Source organism: Echinops telfairi, unplaced genomic scaffold, assembly GCF_000313985.2.
Source record: "Echinops telfairi isolate 266 unplaced genomic scaffold, ASM31398v2 ScPeMD7_5927;HRSCAF=6808, whole genome shotgun sequence".
Lineage (NCBI taxonomy): Eukaryota > Metazoa > Chordata > Mammalia > Afrosoricida > Tenrecidae > Echinops > Echinops telfairi.
In genome coordinates, this window is record NW_022109827.1 from 540749 (window position 1) to 556925 (window position 16177).

At 38.4% G+C, this 16177-nt stretch overlaps 1 protein-coding gene across 1 annotated transcript in view; it reads right to left on the bottom strand.

Annotated features, from left to right (window-relative positions):
- The window catches only part of MYOZ2 (myozenin 2), a 38099-nt gene that overhangs the window by 12008 nt on the left and 9914 nt on the right, over positions 1–16177 (bottom strand). Inside the window, exon 3 of the mRNA XM_004715948.2 lies at positions 9527–9696. Within this exon, the coding sequence (XP_004716005.1) occupies positions 9527–9696 (170 nt within the window). The remainder of the gene's footprint in view (positions 1–9526; positions 9697–16177) is intronic.

Here is a 16177-nt window from a genome sequence, read left to right on the forward strand (position 1 = left end):
AAATGGTTGAACATTGATCTTTTGCAGGGGGCGCAGTGCAGCTATTATATATTTTTTCCATTTTCCTTTGGTGCTTTCTGCATCGTTCAATATTTTGCCATAGAATCCGCCAACATTGAAACTCAAGGCTTGAACGTATTTTTCAGTTCTTTCAGATCGAGAAATTTAGTGTGTTCTTTCCTTTTGTTTTGTAATTCCTTGTTTGTACATCTCGTCATACTTACCTTTGCCTTTTTGAGCTACCCTTCGTAATCTTCTGTTCTTTCTTACATCATCCATTCTTCCAGTCACTTTAACTACTCTATGTTCAAGAGCAAGTTTCAAGGTCTTTTCTGACATTCATGTTTTCTTTCTTTCACACTCTTTTAAATGACCTTTTGCTTTCTTCGTGTGTCATTCCACAACTCATCTGGCCATTGGTCATTAGTGCTTAATATGTCAAATATATTATTGGCATGTTCTCTAAATTTTGGTGGGACATACAGTTTGGTGGGACATATATTTGGACGTTCACAAACTTGTTTTAATTTTCTTCAGCTTCAAATTGCATGTTGATAGTCTTTTCAGCAGTCCATTCTGGTCTTCTTTAGGCTAATGATAATGAGTTTCTCTATTGTCTCCACAGATAACATACATTTGATTACTTTATAGTACATCTAGCAATGTCCATGTGTATAGTTGCTGTAATATTGTTTTAAAATGGTGCTATTAAATAGGTCATTGAGCTCACAAAATTCTAACGTGATCTCTGGTGTCATTTTATATCTTTCTTTATTCCAGCTTTCACATTCCAATCTTCATTAATTATCAATACATCTTGATTGCATGTTTTAGCAGTATCAGACTGCAGAAGTTAGTAGAATTCTTCAATTTCTTTATCTTTGGCATTACTAGTTGGTGCACCAATTTGAATAAAAGTCATTAAATTTATCATTCCCAGCACAGTAGATTATATGATTGTAAGATTCAAAATGGCTAATACAAGCCAATTTAGCTCATTAATGCCTACCGTATTAATCTTCAAGTGTTCCATTGCATGTTATGACTTTTAATTTTCTTGACCTGATACTACATACATTTAATTCTGATTGCTAATACATACTTTTAGCTGTTCCTTCCACTTTTGAGTTGTGCTACATCCACATAATTAAGATCTGTTCCAGTTTGAGCAGGCAGCTGTTCTCAAGTTGTACTTCGAGAGCTTTCCAACTTGACAGCATTCACCTATTACTCATAGGATTTTCCATAGCCAATATTTTCAAAAGTAAATTGATAGGCTTCCTTCCTAGTCTGTCTTAGTCTGGAAGCTCTGCTGAAATCTCTCCACCATGGTGACCCTGCTGGTATTTAAAATGTCAGTAGTGTAGCTTCTACCATTAAAGCAACATGCCAGCCACTACAGTACAACAAACTAATAGAGAAGGGGTAGGGAAAAGAAAGTCATATAGCACGTTCACTTTACATTTTAGAAGATAAGCACAGAAATTCTAATAGGTTAGGTCCTCAGAAGTATGGATAGGTCTTACCCCTGTAATAAGACTTTACATTAATTATGTATGGACATATGTATTATGTTGTTGAAAAAAGTTCTAATGAATAGGTCACCAACTTCATAAAAGCCTAACATGTGGTCTCCAGTGTCATTTCTATCACTGTATTTTCCAACTAGTGATTGTTCTTTGTTCCAGTTTTCACATTTTAATCATGAATATATAGTGAAATATATATATTTTATCCATAATAAATATAAGGCGTATTTTAAAACAAGGATAGCTATTTAAAAAGTTGATACGGTCTTTTGACATTCAGAAGAAAACATTTTATGTAGACCATAGCAAATAAAGGTCAATTTGATATTTTCTGTATGATGTGGGAAAATATTTATAAATGCATTTTCACATCTATATTTCTAGGATATTAAGGTGAAGTGCAACTTTATATTTTAATACTTATTTAACTATAGGATGTTGAGGACAAAAAATTGTTATGTCCTAACCTTCAAATACTTATCATTTCCTCACTTGAGGGCCTCTCCTGATAAAAAGCATGAGGGAAATAAAGTCGATCCCTGTTTTATGGCCAGAAACGTTCATAACCGCTCCCAGGCGACTTTTGTACTCGGCTGCTCTTTTCAGTATTCCAAGCAAGTTTACCTTGAAATCACTATGTCCTGGCCCAAATTTACCCCTCTGTTCTGTGTCCACTTTACCTAACCCCTATTTTAATCAGAGCAGATAATGCAAATGTTAACATGAAACCTTCATGAATAATATTTGTAAAAGATTGATAATCTGGCTTGAAGTGTAAACCTTCCAGCACTTAGTGGCAAATACTCCCCAATTCTTCCAACTAGATAGGTAGCTCTGAGTGCAGGGATAAGTATTTAGACTTTGTTCAGGATGCAGTCAAGTATAAACATAGTAGTTGGTTTGAGTTTGAATATGATGAAAAATGTTTAAGGTTTCGATATTTCTGTTATACATTAAACCTCACAAAGATATTATTAGAGAAGGTACCAGAGAAGGATTCTCCAAAATGTGCCTTTAAAATATTAACTAGAGACCTAATTCTTTAGTTTAAAAAAATTAAAAATATTTTAAAGAAAAATTTTTTGAGTTATTTATAAATATATACCACAAATTTATATATATGTCATTAACAAATAGCTTGTTCTTTTTAAACAACTGGATTAGGACTGTAATAGAATTTTAGATGTTTACATAAAATTTCATATTAATATTTTATAGTTAAAAAATTAAGTATTCTCAGGCTTTGGTCAAAACAAACCATTTGGGTTCCCCTGATATCCTGCATGATTTCCCACCTTTGGATTTTTGACTCAAGGATAGTCCCCAGGAGAGGCCAGCCTGCTCTGTGAGACAAAGACAAGGCTTTCTACTCCTGTTGGGGACACACAGGGGCATTTGTACCCTGTCCTATTGGGTTGCTATGAGTCAGAATTGGCAGTAAAGGCTTATTTTATTATTATTTTAGTATTTCTTTTTCAGTCAGTGCTCCTGAAAATCATTCCTTACTGTGTGTTTAAAAAAAAAGAAGAAGAAAAGTCGAACCCCAAGCCCAGTAACAAGACCGTCTCCTCACCTTGTCCATGTTACCTCTTAGGGCTTCCTGAGCTTTTCCAGAAGCCAGCTCCCCATTGCTACCCTAAGCCATTAGCATGACTATTTCCCTGGCTTGAACCCCCCCCCTCTCTTTTTCTTTAGCAAACAAATCCAAGATCCATCTTATTTTCCCTCCTTCCTTTTAATTATCTTAACTGCCTAGAAAGGTCTGTTATAGTTTGTATTTTCTCAACCCTTCAATACATCCTTTCTACCTTCTCATGACCTTTCTTGTTTGTTCCTGTTGACTAAGTTTTCTTGTTCCCTTATGTTATTTTTGGATCCCAAATGGTTTATAATCTGGTTTAAATCTAATTGCAACACTTTTCTGTAGTTCTATGAGCATATTAGTAGCTCTGGTTGTGCAGTGGTTAAGTGCTTGGCTGGTAACCTAACAGTCAGAGGTTCAAACCATAGGAGCCACTCCATAGGAGAGAGTTGTGGCAGTGTACTTCTGTCAAGCTTACAACCTTGGAAACTCTATGGGAGAGTTCTACTCTGCTCTACAGGGTTGCTGTGTTGGAATCAACTTGATCTCAGTGTGTTTAGTACACTCAACAGACTTTTCTCAAGTATCGATTGCTAAAGATATAATTCAGTGCTTTACATGTGAATTTATTTCCAGGGTTTGGCACAATTGACTAGGCCTGTGTCTTTAAATTGTACTTCTGGATCTACATCACTGCTTAAAAAGAGAGGGCGGTTACTACCAACATTAATTATCAATTAAAAAGCAGTTTTGATAAATGAAGCTTAGATGTATGGTGTGTAGGTAACTGCCTTGCTAAATTCCTGGAATGTGTTCCTGTCATGAATTTCACCTACATTTGTAAATTATCCTACTGACATTAATTGATAAAAATCCTAACATTGACTGTCCGTGTAGGTCTTTCTCTGGAGATTAACGATGAACAGGAAAATAAGCTCTTTCTGGCTAGTCATTCATTTTTGGGAGACACCCAAGTACATCTAGTGTCAGTGCTAGCTATACAAACAAAGTCTATCATGGTTAGGTAGTGACATATTTGTCTTATGACACAACCTTAAAGTACAGAGTTCTAACGTGTGTGATTCCCTTCAGAAAAGGTTGAGAGGACAAATGGAATTGTGTTTCCTTTATTTCAGTTAAGCTGACCCTTAAAGAAAATAAAACTAGAGCAGGTTCTTATAGGTTTTAAACAGGTAAGTTACAAAAATATATAAAATCTATATTTCATGATTTGAAATGCCAATACAAGTGGAAGCTTTTTAGATGTGCCTTATACTTTGTGCCAAATATACAATGGAAACTACGCTTTGAGCAAAGTAAAATCATTCAAATCTCCATTATATTTAGTTTAGTCTTATTTCAGAATTCCCTTTTTATAGTATACTTTCATTTTACTCAGTTTTAAGAGTTCTAAGTAGTTAAAAAAGCCCATAGTCAATAAATAGATTACAAACAGTTTATGAACCAGGCCTAAAACTTCAGCTTGTGTAGTAAGCAATGTTTCTTTATTTCTTTTTAAGAAACGTGTTTTGTTTTTTATCGTCTATGTCAGAAGGCTTGTCTGGCTTGAATATGCCAATGACCCATAACTTTAAAATAAACTCACATCTGCTAAGCATACTAGACAAAGTGGCACTTTTTTTTTTTCAGTTTTCAGAATGATACTGAATATTTGAACAAATGGCATCAGCTACTAGGAAACTGGTTTATAACTTTATGATGTTCTCAACATTGTACTAAAATAAGGAATACATTGCTATAAGTTAAATAATTATGCCTACATAACCCATGGAACCAAGAAAAATAGCAGCTTATTCTAGGAAAGGTTGTCAATAAATCAGATCAATGCATTATACATCAATATGAAAATAATTCTAGAGCTAGGTTTTAATGAAATGGTTCATTTTTATCTTCCGTTATTATTTGGTTGGGCCATCACTAAGCAGAAAGGATGTATTTGCTTATCATTGAGTTCCCAAACAGTATCAGGAACACAGTAGGCATATATACTCAAGACATGTATACCAAAAATATAAATGGATGACTGGAAATGGAGCTAGACCCAACAGTGTTGTGAAAATGCCTGTCATGTTAGGAATGCTTCACATTGCAATCTACAGTGTGACACGTGAAGACATCACCAGGTAATTGGACTCACCTTCTTCCTCAATGATTCGTTGTTCAGGTACTCTTCAGCATTAAGATTAGAAAACATGTATATTATTAGAGTCGGAAGGCACCTTAGATAGTATATGAAGCTATACCTGTCATTTGTAAGTTGAACAAACAAAAGAAAAATCAGGCTCCCAAAGACAAAGAAACAGGTTCCGACACAGCCAGTGAGAGACCCAAGAGAGAACCTTGGTCTCTTTGTTCCCAGTCCAGAGTTGCCTTTATTTACACCATGATGGATGTTGGTGCCAAGGACTCTAGAATTCTGAGAGCTAGAGTTCAGTTTTCCTTATTACAGTGTTGCTTAAATAAAAACATTTGTTCTTGAATACCATTGTCTTCATTTCTGAAAATGCTCCAAACTCAATGCCATCGAGTCAGTTCTCACTCTTATAGCAGCAACCTTAGAGGACAGGGTAGAACTGCCCCTGTGGGTTCTGAGACTGTAACTCTTTACAGGAGCAGAAAACATCACCTTTCTTCCACAGAGCAGCTGATGGATTTGAACAGCTGACCTCTTGGTTAGCAGCCCAGCTCGCAACCACTACAGCACCAGGCCTCCATCTAAAGATGCCAGTGTGAATTTTGTCGGACTTAGACTATGCTGTGTAAATTCATGAACTGTGACATAATTGCAAGAATTAGTATTATTTATTGCTTTGCGTTCCTTGCGAGCATCTATTGCTCATTTATGAGACCTAGGGCTGTGTAGATGGTTCAGCACTAGATCTTTAGCCACGTGGTTGTTGGTTCAAACCCAGGCAACAGCATCGAGGAGGACAGGCCTGGTGATCTCCTTCTGAGAGGTCACAGCCCTGAAAGCACGATGGAGCAGGTTGGCCCTGCACACGTGGGCCGCCATGAAGCAGAATCAGTTTGATGACAACTAATAACTGTGTTGCTCACGTTATTTCCCCAGCACCCAATTTTCCAGGAAGGAGCCCTGGGAGCACAGTGGTTTGTGCTAACAAAGTAAGTGGTTTGAGTGCACCTGCAACTCAATGGAGAAAAGTGTGGTCATCGGTTTCCATTAAGATTACAGCCTGGGAAGCTCTATGAAATGACTCTGCTCTGCCCTGGAGGTCACTGGAGGTCAGATTCCACTTGATGGCAATGGGTGAATGTTTTAGGAACCTTGAAAAATTGTGACTACATAGAGGTATAGACTTTATATCTAACTAGAAGTTTCAATCATGAGTCTATGGGATTATTGACAATAATTTGAAATTCTGGGAATGAGAAGACATGTTAAGTCGTGTACATTGCTCCAGAACTGTAATCAAAGCATTACTCTTAGAGAATGGCGAAGGTAAATCAAAGATAGGAACACTGGCAAGTTCATTTATTTCGAATGTCTAAACTTGTAGGTGACTTTTCAAAGACTTTTCTTAAGTCAATGTATTTAATTCTTCTCTGTTGTTGTCATTGAAAGAATATGATTACATAACCAAACGCTATCAGAGAGGCCGGGGATTATTTTAGGCTTTTATTGTATTAGCCACAGACTTTTCGGCTAAGAGGATTCTGGGTATAATTATAGGGTAACATAGCATTATATTTATTCGTGACTTTAAATGAAAAACCATCTCTCACAAATGTAAATACCGTAGTTGGCTAAGACTTGATGTCTAACCAAATCAATAATTATAACTAGCTTTAGTCCATGAGTGTTGAAGGATGTTCACTGACATGAAAAAAAAAGGGGGGGAGGGAACGCTGTCAACATCTAATGTTAGCCAGAAATGTAACTAAAAGGAAGGAAATTGAAATTTGGGACATGGATTCATGGATGTAGATATTAGATTATATAATGCATCTTAGTACCTATTCTAGAATCTTCTGGTATAATTAGATTGTTGTTTTGGTTTTTATAAGGAAACTAGATGTTCATTCAAAATAGCTTATTAATAAAGGCTGTTTGTAAAATATCAGTCTTAACTTCATAAGTAAATTAACAGACTTTTCATATCTAGATGCACAAACCTCGGTAAATAAGTCTTATATTAATTGTACTCTCTATAACCTCTTTAGGTTTAGGATCACTGCATGATCTGTCCAATCTTCATGATTTGTGTTTGATTTTTCCAAATATATATATTACTGTATTTTAGGTGAAAGTTTGCATAGCAGATTAGGCTTCCATTGAACACTTTTTACACAACTTGTTCTATGACAGAAGTTACAATTTCCACAGTGTGTCAAAATTCTTATTATTCCCATTTCTTTTGGTTATGTTTCCATTAAGCTCAGTCCCCTGTTCTTTCTTAGTTTCTCATCACTCGTGCTCACCATTTGGCCTCGTGTCGTTGATTATTTAAGTCAGCACAATATTCATGATATTGTTTATTTGAAAAGCCAATCTATTATTGGATGACAGGTAAACACGGGGAGTGGCTTTAGTTCTAAGTTCAAATGGTATCACTGGAGGTGATAGTCTTGGGCGGGGGGATCCTCTAGTCTCTATCAGTCCAATAAGTCTGGTGTTTTGATAGGAATTTGTTAGCTGGGGCCTACTTTTGTGTCCCTGGTCAGAGCAGTTGACAGTGGTAGTCAAACACCATCTAGTTTTGATCTCAGACTAGGTCCTGTGCGCCAGTTTCTTAATTTGAATATTTTATTTTCTCCGTTCTCTTTTCATCCAGACAAAAGAGATCTGGCCATGCATCTCAGTTGTCAGCTTATGAACTTTTAAGACCTGAGATGGCTACTCACTAAGATGAGGAGCATCATCGTTAGGAACAATGCTACCCCAATTGACTGAGCTGGCCTGCAAGGTGGCGGCCCTAAGCCTTCAGGCCCAGTCAAGTTAACTCACAAGGTGTTTGGTTATATCTAGATAGTATTCATAGGAGCCGTGGTGGAATAGTGGTTCTGAGTTGGGCTGAAAACTGAAAGGACAGCAATTTGAAAACCACATCTGCTCTGAGGGAGAAATACAGAATTTTCAACCCCTGTAAAGAGTTACAGTCTCAGTAACTCACAGGGGCAGTTCTACTCCGTCCTGTAGGGTTACTGTGAGCCGGCACCGACTGGATGGCAGTGAGAGTGAGGTCGTATCCCAAATATTGAGTAGTTTATATTGAATGAGCTCGAACAGAAAACCCCAAAACGGATGGGCTCAAGCCCAGGAACATTGGTGAGATGGCACGGGACTCAGCGGTGCTTCTTTCTGTTGTACAGAGGATTGCATGAGTCAGAAATGACTCGAGGGCACCTAACAACAACAATAAAGCTCATTACTCACTTATTGTGACCGTCTTCCTCTAAGATCACGCCAGATGACAGCTGAAGCAAATGCCGTGTGAATACAAGGCATGAGAAGTCCCAGTGCTGTGGGGGGCTCCATGCAGGCCAGCAGTTCCAACCTCCCGGCCTCAGACACCCACAGGGGAAGTTCTACTCTGTGTTGCCTTGAGTCATGATTGACTCCCTGGCAGTAAGTTTTTGTTTTTATTTTACCAAGTGTAGAATAATATAGGCTAATTATTGTATTTGTTTGCTTTTTTTTTTTTTTTTTAATTCGCTTTCTGTTGTGGAAAACCTTTGTCCAAAGAGTTAAGTCCACACCGGCCCCAGAGTTAATGGGGAATGTTTGCTTTGTGACGAGACTGAGAGCGTCTCTAACTCCCAGGCATGATTCAGAGCCAGGCCGCATTCAGCCGGTGAAACACTGGTACTTCCTGTGAGGAGCTGTGTGTGCTTTGGACGCATTTTCATGCCACACATGTAACTAGTGGTGATAAGGCCATGAAACATTCCGTACCACCTCTCTTCTCACGCTGTCCCTGCTCTGGGCAGACCAGACTAACTCGCCAGTGCCAGATCTCTGAGCTTACCATGCCCTTATCGAATGAAGAAAAGATACTCATATCATGTACAGTACTCCTTTTGTTTACCTACCTAAACGATTCCTTATCATGAAATAAAGTGCAAAACTGAAAAGATGTATCATACTTCTCTGAGACTATTATATGTCTGCTCCCAATCACATTTGGCCCTTTTTCAGAAAAAAAAAAAAAAAATACTCAGCATCCCCTTGGCAGTTAAAAGCATTTGCACGATAGCCCATAATCCAGGATAAAGTGTATGTATTTGCGTTTGCAGCCGTCTGCACCCCTCCCCGTTGTTCCAGTACCCCCCAGGAAGAGGTATCACCCACTTGGGGCAACACTGCTCTAGCACAAGTCCACCTTTAGAAATGCTGCCCGTTCGTTTAGCCACCACACCATCCATTAATACCTACCTTCATCTGTGCTTTAGATTCGTACTGGGAATTTTCAAATGTGTATTTGTCAGATCTTCTTTGACGCATCTTAAAGAGTCTGGCGCCACGGTTACTGAGATGGGATAATTCTTCCAGCATGATGTCTCTGGGGATGCTGACTTTTTTGCCCAGGTCTATGCCATCTATATCTGTAAAACAACATCGATGCGCATGAAAATCCAAGGTAAGCCTTTCTTTATGCTTTTCTAAGTTTCCAGATTTGACTTGATGGCAGTGTGGGAAGGAGTATCGGCTGGTGTGGTGATCACACAGCGATTCTTGAGATCAGGATGCTGTGTTGGAACCCTGGATCCGCAGGTTGCTAACTCCCTGATTATAGAGCCTTCGATTTATTTTCTCAACAATCTCGATTTCCACACCTCTAAGATGTGGCTAATACCTATCATGTTGGTTTGATATCAGGATATATTTAAAAGGCTTAGTATAAACCCCAAATCTACAAACTCACTGCCATCATGTCATTGCCTACAGAGAGCGACCGTGTGGGTTTCTGAGACTGTAACTGTTTATGGGAGTAGAAAGCCCGTCTTCCTCCGGTAATATAAACCATATGCTTTTATGCCTGGGATGTAGAGAGAGTGGACGGATGTTAGCTGCCACTATCAGTAGGAATATTTAATCTTTCCAGACCGAGTGAATTTCAAACAACTTTATGTCAGGCATCTAAATAAGTTGTATTTAGCTCCCAACTATTTTATGTTTTAGCTAATGCCATTTCTATTCCTGGAATATCTACCCCACCACTCCATCCCACCCCAATTCCCTGTCATTATCAAAATAATATTTATTCTGCATCTGGTACCAATCATGGAGTCAGTCTATAGTAGACCTTGGTAACTATTGAAGGACAAATCCTTCCAAACCCAGCTCAGATACAATTTCTGTAAATCTCGTTCTTAAAATCCCTCCTCATAGGTATTCATGTTTGTTGCTGTAATACCATGAAAAACAATGACTTGATTCTGTTGTATGTCCCACCTTTTACTGTAAGCATTAATCATTTAACAAATCAGTGTTATTTTCTACTTCCAGGAATGAATTCCCTTTCAAAAATCAGAAAAAAAAAGGGACTCTTCCACTTGCTTGTTTAATGTAGATGACAGTTAGGAATTCTTATACATCCCAGTCCATCCTTTTGTCACTAGGAATTCTGTTAAATTGCTATTAACTGAGAAAACTGGGGCCATTTTATTGGGGGTTTTTTACAGATCTCATAACAATCCATACATCCATTATATCAAGCCTATTTGTATACATGTTGCCATCAGCATTTTCTAAACATTTACTTTCTATTTGAGCCCATGGTATCAGCTCCTCTTTTTCCCCCCACCTTCATGACCCATTGATAAATTATAATTTCTTATTGTTTTCATAGCTTACACCAACCACTGTCTCCTTTCACCCAAGTTTCTCTTGTTCATCCCCCTGGGTTGGTGGGAATTATTTATCGATCATTGCAATTGGGTCCCTCTGTCTCCCACCCCCACCTCTTTCTCTCTACCCAACATCTATCCCTACTCCCATTTCTGTTCCTGAGGGGTTTATTGACCTGGATTCCATGTCATGAGCTCTTATGTGTACCAGTGTACATGCTCCAGTCTAGTCAGAACTGAGAGGCAGGACTGGGGTCATGATAGTGGGGGTGAGGAAGCCTCAAAGAACCAGAGGAATAGTGTGTGTTCTATTGGTGCTGTACTGTGCCCTGGTTGACTCATCCCTTCCTTGTAACCCTTCAGTGAGGGGATTTCCTATTGTCTATAGATGGGTTTGGGGTCTCTGCTCCAAGCCCCCTCATTCTCAATAATATGTTTTATTGCTTGTTTGTTCTGGGTCTTCTAAGGCAGCATACTTTGATGATGTGACAACCATAATAACTAGACTTTTTGGGTGCTTAGGGGTAAAACAGTAAAATTTTATATTAGACTCTCTCCCTATTTTATTTATAAAACCTCAGTTTGTTTATATGTTTTACATGTAAAGGTGCTCCAGTTATTATAAAAATCATAATATCAAGGCTTTTGCTTCTGAGATGATAGGATTGGCATATATTTTAAAATTTTATTCACAAAGTAAAACTAAAATCCTTAGACATTATGTATAAAAATATATGTACAGAAACTCTGAGAGATACAGAGAAGGTAGACCAGACTTTTTAAAAAATCATAATTTTTGTAGCAAGAATTGCAAATAAAAAAGAGATGCCAACATCAAGAGGAGAGACATGTGAAAATTATGTGACAAAGATTTTTAAAATAGCCATGATAGAAATGCATCAATAAGCAATTACATGCATTCTAGTAATAAAAAAGAATGCTTTAGTGAATACGTAGAAAGTCTCATGAAAGAAAAGATACAAAGAAGAAGCAGAGGGAGTTTTAGAATTGAAAACTTAACAACTAACACGAAAAGCTCTGTGGATGAGCTGCATGGGGGGATGGGAAGACGAGAGGAGAGGGACTTGGGGAGCGTGGAGATGGAACAATAGGGGGAAAACAGACCGTGCGAAAGGCTGAGAAGAGCTTTAGGGACCCTTAGGACCATGACAAAGATGGATATTCATGTCACCAAAACCTCAGGGGAGTAGAGAAAGAAGGTGAGATTTAAAGCATACTCCAATGAAATCAATGGCTGAAAACCTTCTAAATTTGGCAAAAAACATAAATCTACAAACCCAAGAGATGAGTGTTCCCCAATAGGATAAGCCACAATAATGCTACAAAACAAATAATAATTACATTTCTAAAACTAAAGAACTTTTTTTTGAAAGCTGTCCGGTAAACATTACATTTTGCTTATGGGAGAAAAACCGTTAGCATTGTAGTACATCTCTCAGCAGAAACCACAAAGGCCAAAAGAAAATGGCACAATACTTTTCTGGTGCTGGAAGGGAAGAATTGTTAATCCAAAACTCTTATACACAGCAAAACAACCTTTTAGGCATGATAAAGAAATAAAAATATTCTTATATGAAGAAAATTTTATAGAATTTATTGCCAGTAGGCTAACCTACATAGAACCTAGAAAGAAATATCTCTAAACCAAAAGAAAAAAAAATGAAGGAAGGAAACTTGAAGCATCAAGTAGGAAAACAGCAAAACGATGTCCAGATAACAACCGGCACTTCTGCCTTTCTCTCCTTGAGTGTTCTAAATTATGTTTGGTGGTTGAAGCAAGACTGAAGCAAGCTCAGTATTGAAATCTGAATCCATGTAATTTACCATTTAAATGGGCTAAGGAAAAATAAAATCACATGATTATATCTCTAGGAGCCAAGACTTAGTAATTGGTTGTTGTATTTAAAATCAAAAGCACAATCCATAAAGGAGAATTTGATAAATTAGACTATAAAAACTAACACTTTTGTTCTGAGTAAGGTCCTGATAAAAAAAATGAAAAGACCAGCCCAGAGTGAGATAAAATATTTGCAAACTACAAAGTTTGACCAAGAGCTAAAAAGCAAAACGTATTAAAAACAACAACAAACTCTCAAAATTCAACAGCGAAGAAACAAATGTTCCAACTAGAGTATGAGCAAAGGATCAGGAGAAATATTTCACTGAAGAAACTTTAGGGAAGCAAATAAGCTCATGAAAAGATGCTCAGCATCATCAGCTAGTCAAGATCCCACTGTCCTTGAGTGGACCCCGGAGGACAGGGTAGAACTTCCCGTGTGAGTTTCCAAGACGTAGAACCCTTTACTGGAGTAGAAAGCTTCACCTTTCTCCCTCGGAGTGGCTGTTGGTTTTGAACCACTGACCTTGTAGTTGGCAGCCTAACTGGTAACCACTACACCACCAGGGAAATGTAAATTAAAAGTAAAATACTCTTTCACTACATCCTTAGCAACGCGTCTGAAAGAACGGAAAAATGATAACATCAAATGCCAGTGAAATCTGGAGAAACCTGGTCACTCAGACATTGCTGATCGAAATGTAAAACGACACACACAGCTACACTGGGAAACAGTTCTGTAGATTATTTTAAATGAAAATGCAACTACCAGTGGTTATACTCCTGGACATGTATCACAGTGGAATGAAAATGTATATTCACACAAAAACTTGTACATGAATAGCCATAGAAACTTTACTCCTAGAATAAATAAACAAACATTAAAAGCCATAAGCCACCTAGATGTCTATGGCCCAGCACATCCACACTACGGAACACTATGCAATGGAACACTATTCAACGATGGAAGGAACAAACTATTGAGACATACGGCCCCTGAGGGAATGCCTGGAGGGTTATACAGAGTGAAAACAAAACAAAACTCTCAACAGGTTATGTACTGCATAATTCTATGTATATGAAATTTAAATATAGAAAATATATAGAAATTGAGAAGATATTATAGTTGTAAGGGATTAAGGAAAAGGTAGGTCTAGAAGAAGACAACATGAGGGATTCTTGTGGTCATGGAAATGGTCTGGATTTTAACTGTATCAATATCCTGATTGTGATATGCGTTACAGTTTTGCAAGATGTTACCCTTGGGGGGAACTGGGTAAAGGTACATGACATAGCTAGGCTATTTTTCTCCCTCTACTTCTTGTGAAGCTACAATTATCTTTTAAAAAGTTTAATTAAAAAATTACAGCCCTTTCTAATGCAGCACAGCATCTCCTTGTCTGGCTTCCTTGTATGCCAAAACAAACAAACAGACAAACAAAAATACGTCCATTTGGAATTCCCAGGGATGGTGGGCTAGTCAGTGGAAGAGAAGTAGGAGGGAAAGAACAGAGGAGGCGCAGGCAGCTTCCAACCATTTCTATGGGAACTATGGATTTGCAGGGGTGACAGGGTCTCATTGACTGGCTTCTGGAACATGACAGGGAGAACTGACTTGCTTTTCAGAATATTTCTCGACAAGCCCGCTGACAGGAGTCGGCTGTTTCACCCTTGTGAATCCAGAATCGAAACAGCAAGTGTTCTTTAGATCACAAAGGACAGACGCGACCCATGAATGCTTATAATACTTGGGTGTATCTGGGGAAGGAGATCTCCTTTCAAACCATCTTTAAAATCTTCAGTTAGCTATGGGGAAAAAGGGAAGAGAATACTTCCACTGGAAATCAAAATTCACAAATCTTTTCTTTATCAAAACTCTCCCTAGAATTACATGCATGTAATATTTTAAACAAATGTGGGCTTTTCCTGGAACCGTCTTTCTAATGGAACATTTTCCGGAACTGCAGAAGTCCCAAAGCAGGCATCACTAGAGCGCACGGGAATTGGTTTTCACCGCAATGGAATCTTTCCACTAGCCATGAAGATTAGAAAGATTTTCAACGAGCGAAGCAAAACATGAAAGCTACCCTCTGCCCCCGTTTTCCTGTGATAATTTGAGTTATCAAAAAGTTAAGTGAAATTCTGAAGAAGTAGAAAGCAGGGAAGAGTCGAGTTAGGACAGACATTTGATTTGGGGTCCAGGACAAACAGTTGGGAATAGAGTCTTGAGACCTCTTCCTTCTTCCTGAAGCCTCCAATACCAACGGACTCCTACAACATTCATACACTTCAGTGGATTTCTTACCCTGACACCTGAGATTTACAGCAATCTTTCTGGACTGTGCTTGACAGGAACTAATCGACTTATTAGCTGGTTCAGAAACAAGCATGTGACCCAACCAAGGCCAGTGAGAGCAAATATAAAGACTCTGCTTGGTCATGTGATACCCCATGCTCTTTTTTTCTCTATTGTCTGAAACCAAAGAAGTGTATCGGACAGGGGGCTGCTGGGAAGTTCTTGAGATAATGGAAGAACCAGTCTTGAAATGAACCTACTCCAAGGAAGTCCATGCTCACGGAGCAAAACAACAGCTTCGATAGCATCTTGGAGCTTCTGAATCCACTTCTGCCAGATTGCCTCTAACCCAGTAAATTTCCATGATTGTTCAATCTAGTTGATTTTTTCTGTTAATGTTATTCCTTTTATTCTCTCACTGATGTAGATCTAAAAGATATACTGATATATGAGGGACAGAGAAGGAAGGCAAGTCCAGAAGTCTGGCAGTTTAGACCCCAAAGAGGGAAAAGTCCAGAAAGAAATATTTAAAAATGTAAATGACCTTGTGGGTCCCTAAGGCATGGCTCCTTAGTAAAGTACTGTAACCGTTCCTCCAGCTGCTACCAGGAATAATAATAATGATAAAGACTCTGCCATCGAGCCAATGCTGACTCATCGTGACCCCTGTTATGGGAGTAGAAAGCCCAGTCTTTCTCTGACCAAGCTACTGGTTGTTTCAAACTGCCGACCATGAGGATCACAACCCGATGTGCAACCACTACACCACGAGGACTCCTCGCTAGGAGTAGCAGAAGTGCAAACATCGCCCTGGGAATGTACTTGCCCTCAAGTCTAAGACATCCAAATAAACGAACACCGGGTATAATCCATGGTCACTAGTATACTTAAACCACCAGCGAACAGAAGTAAAGTGAAAAGGAAAAGGGGAAGATGCTCAAAATAAACAACTCTCAACCTCTTTTCGAGGTATTGATTCCATTCCACATCCGTTTTCCTAGGTATTAGACCGGGCGTTTATTTGCTTCATCGGAAGGCATCATACAGCCCCGGGGCCAGAAGTACTGGATGCGAACTTTAGT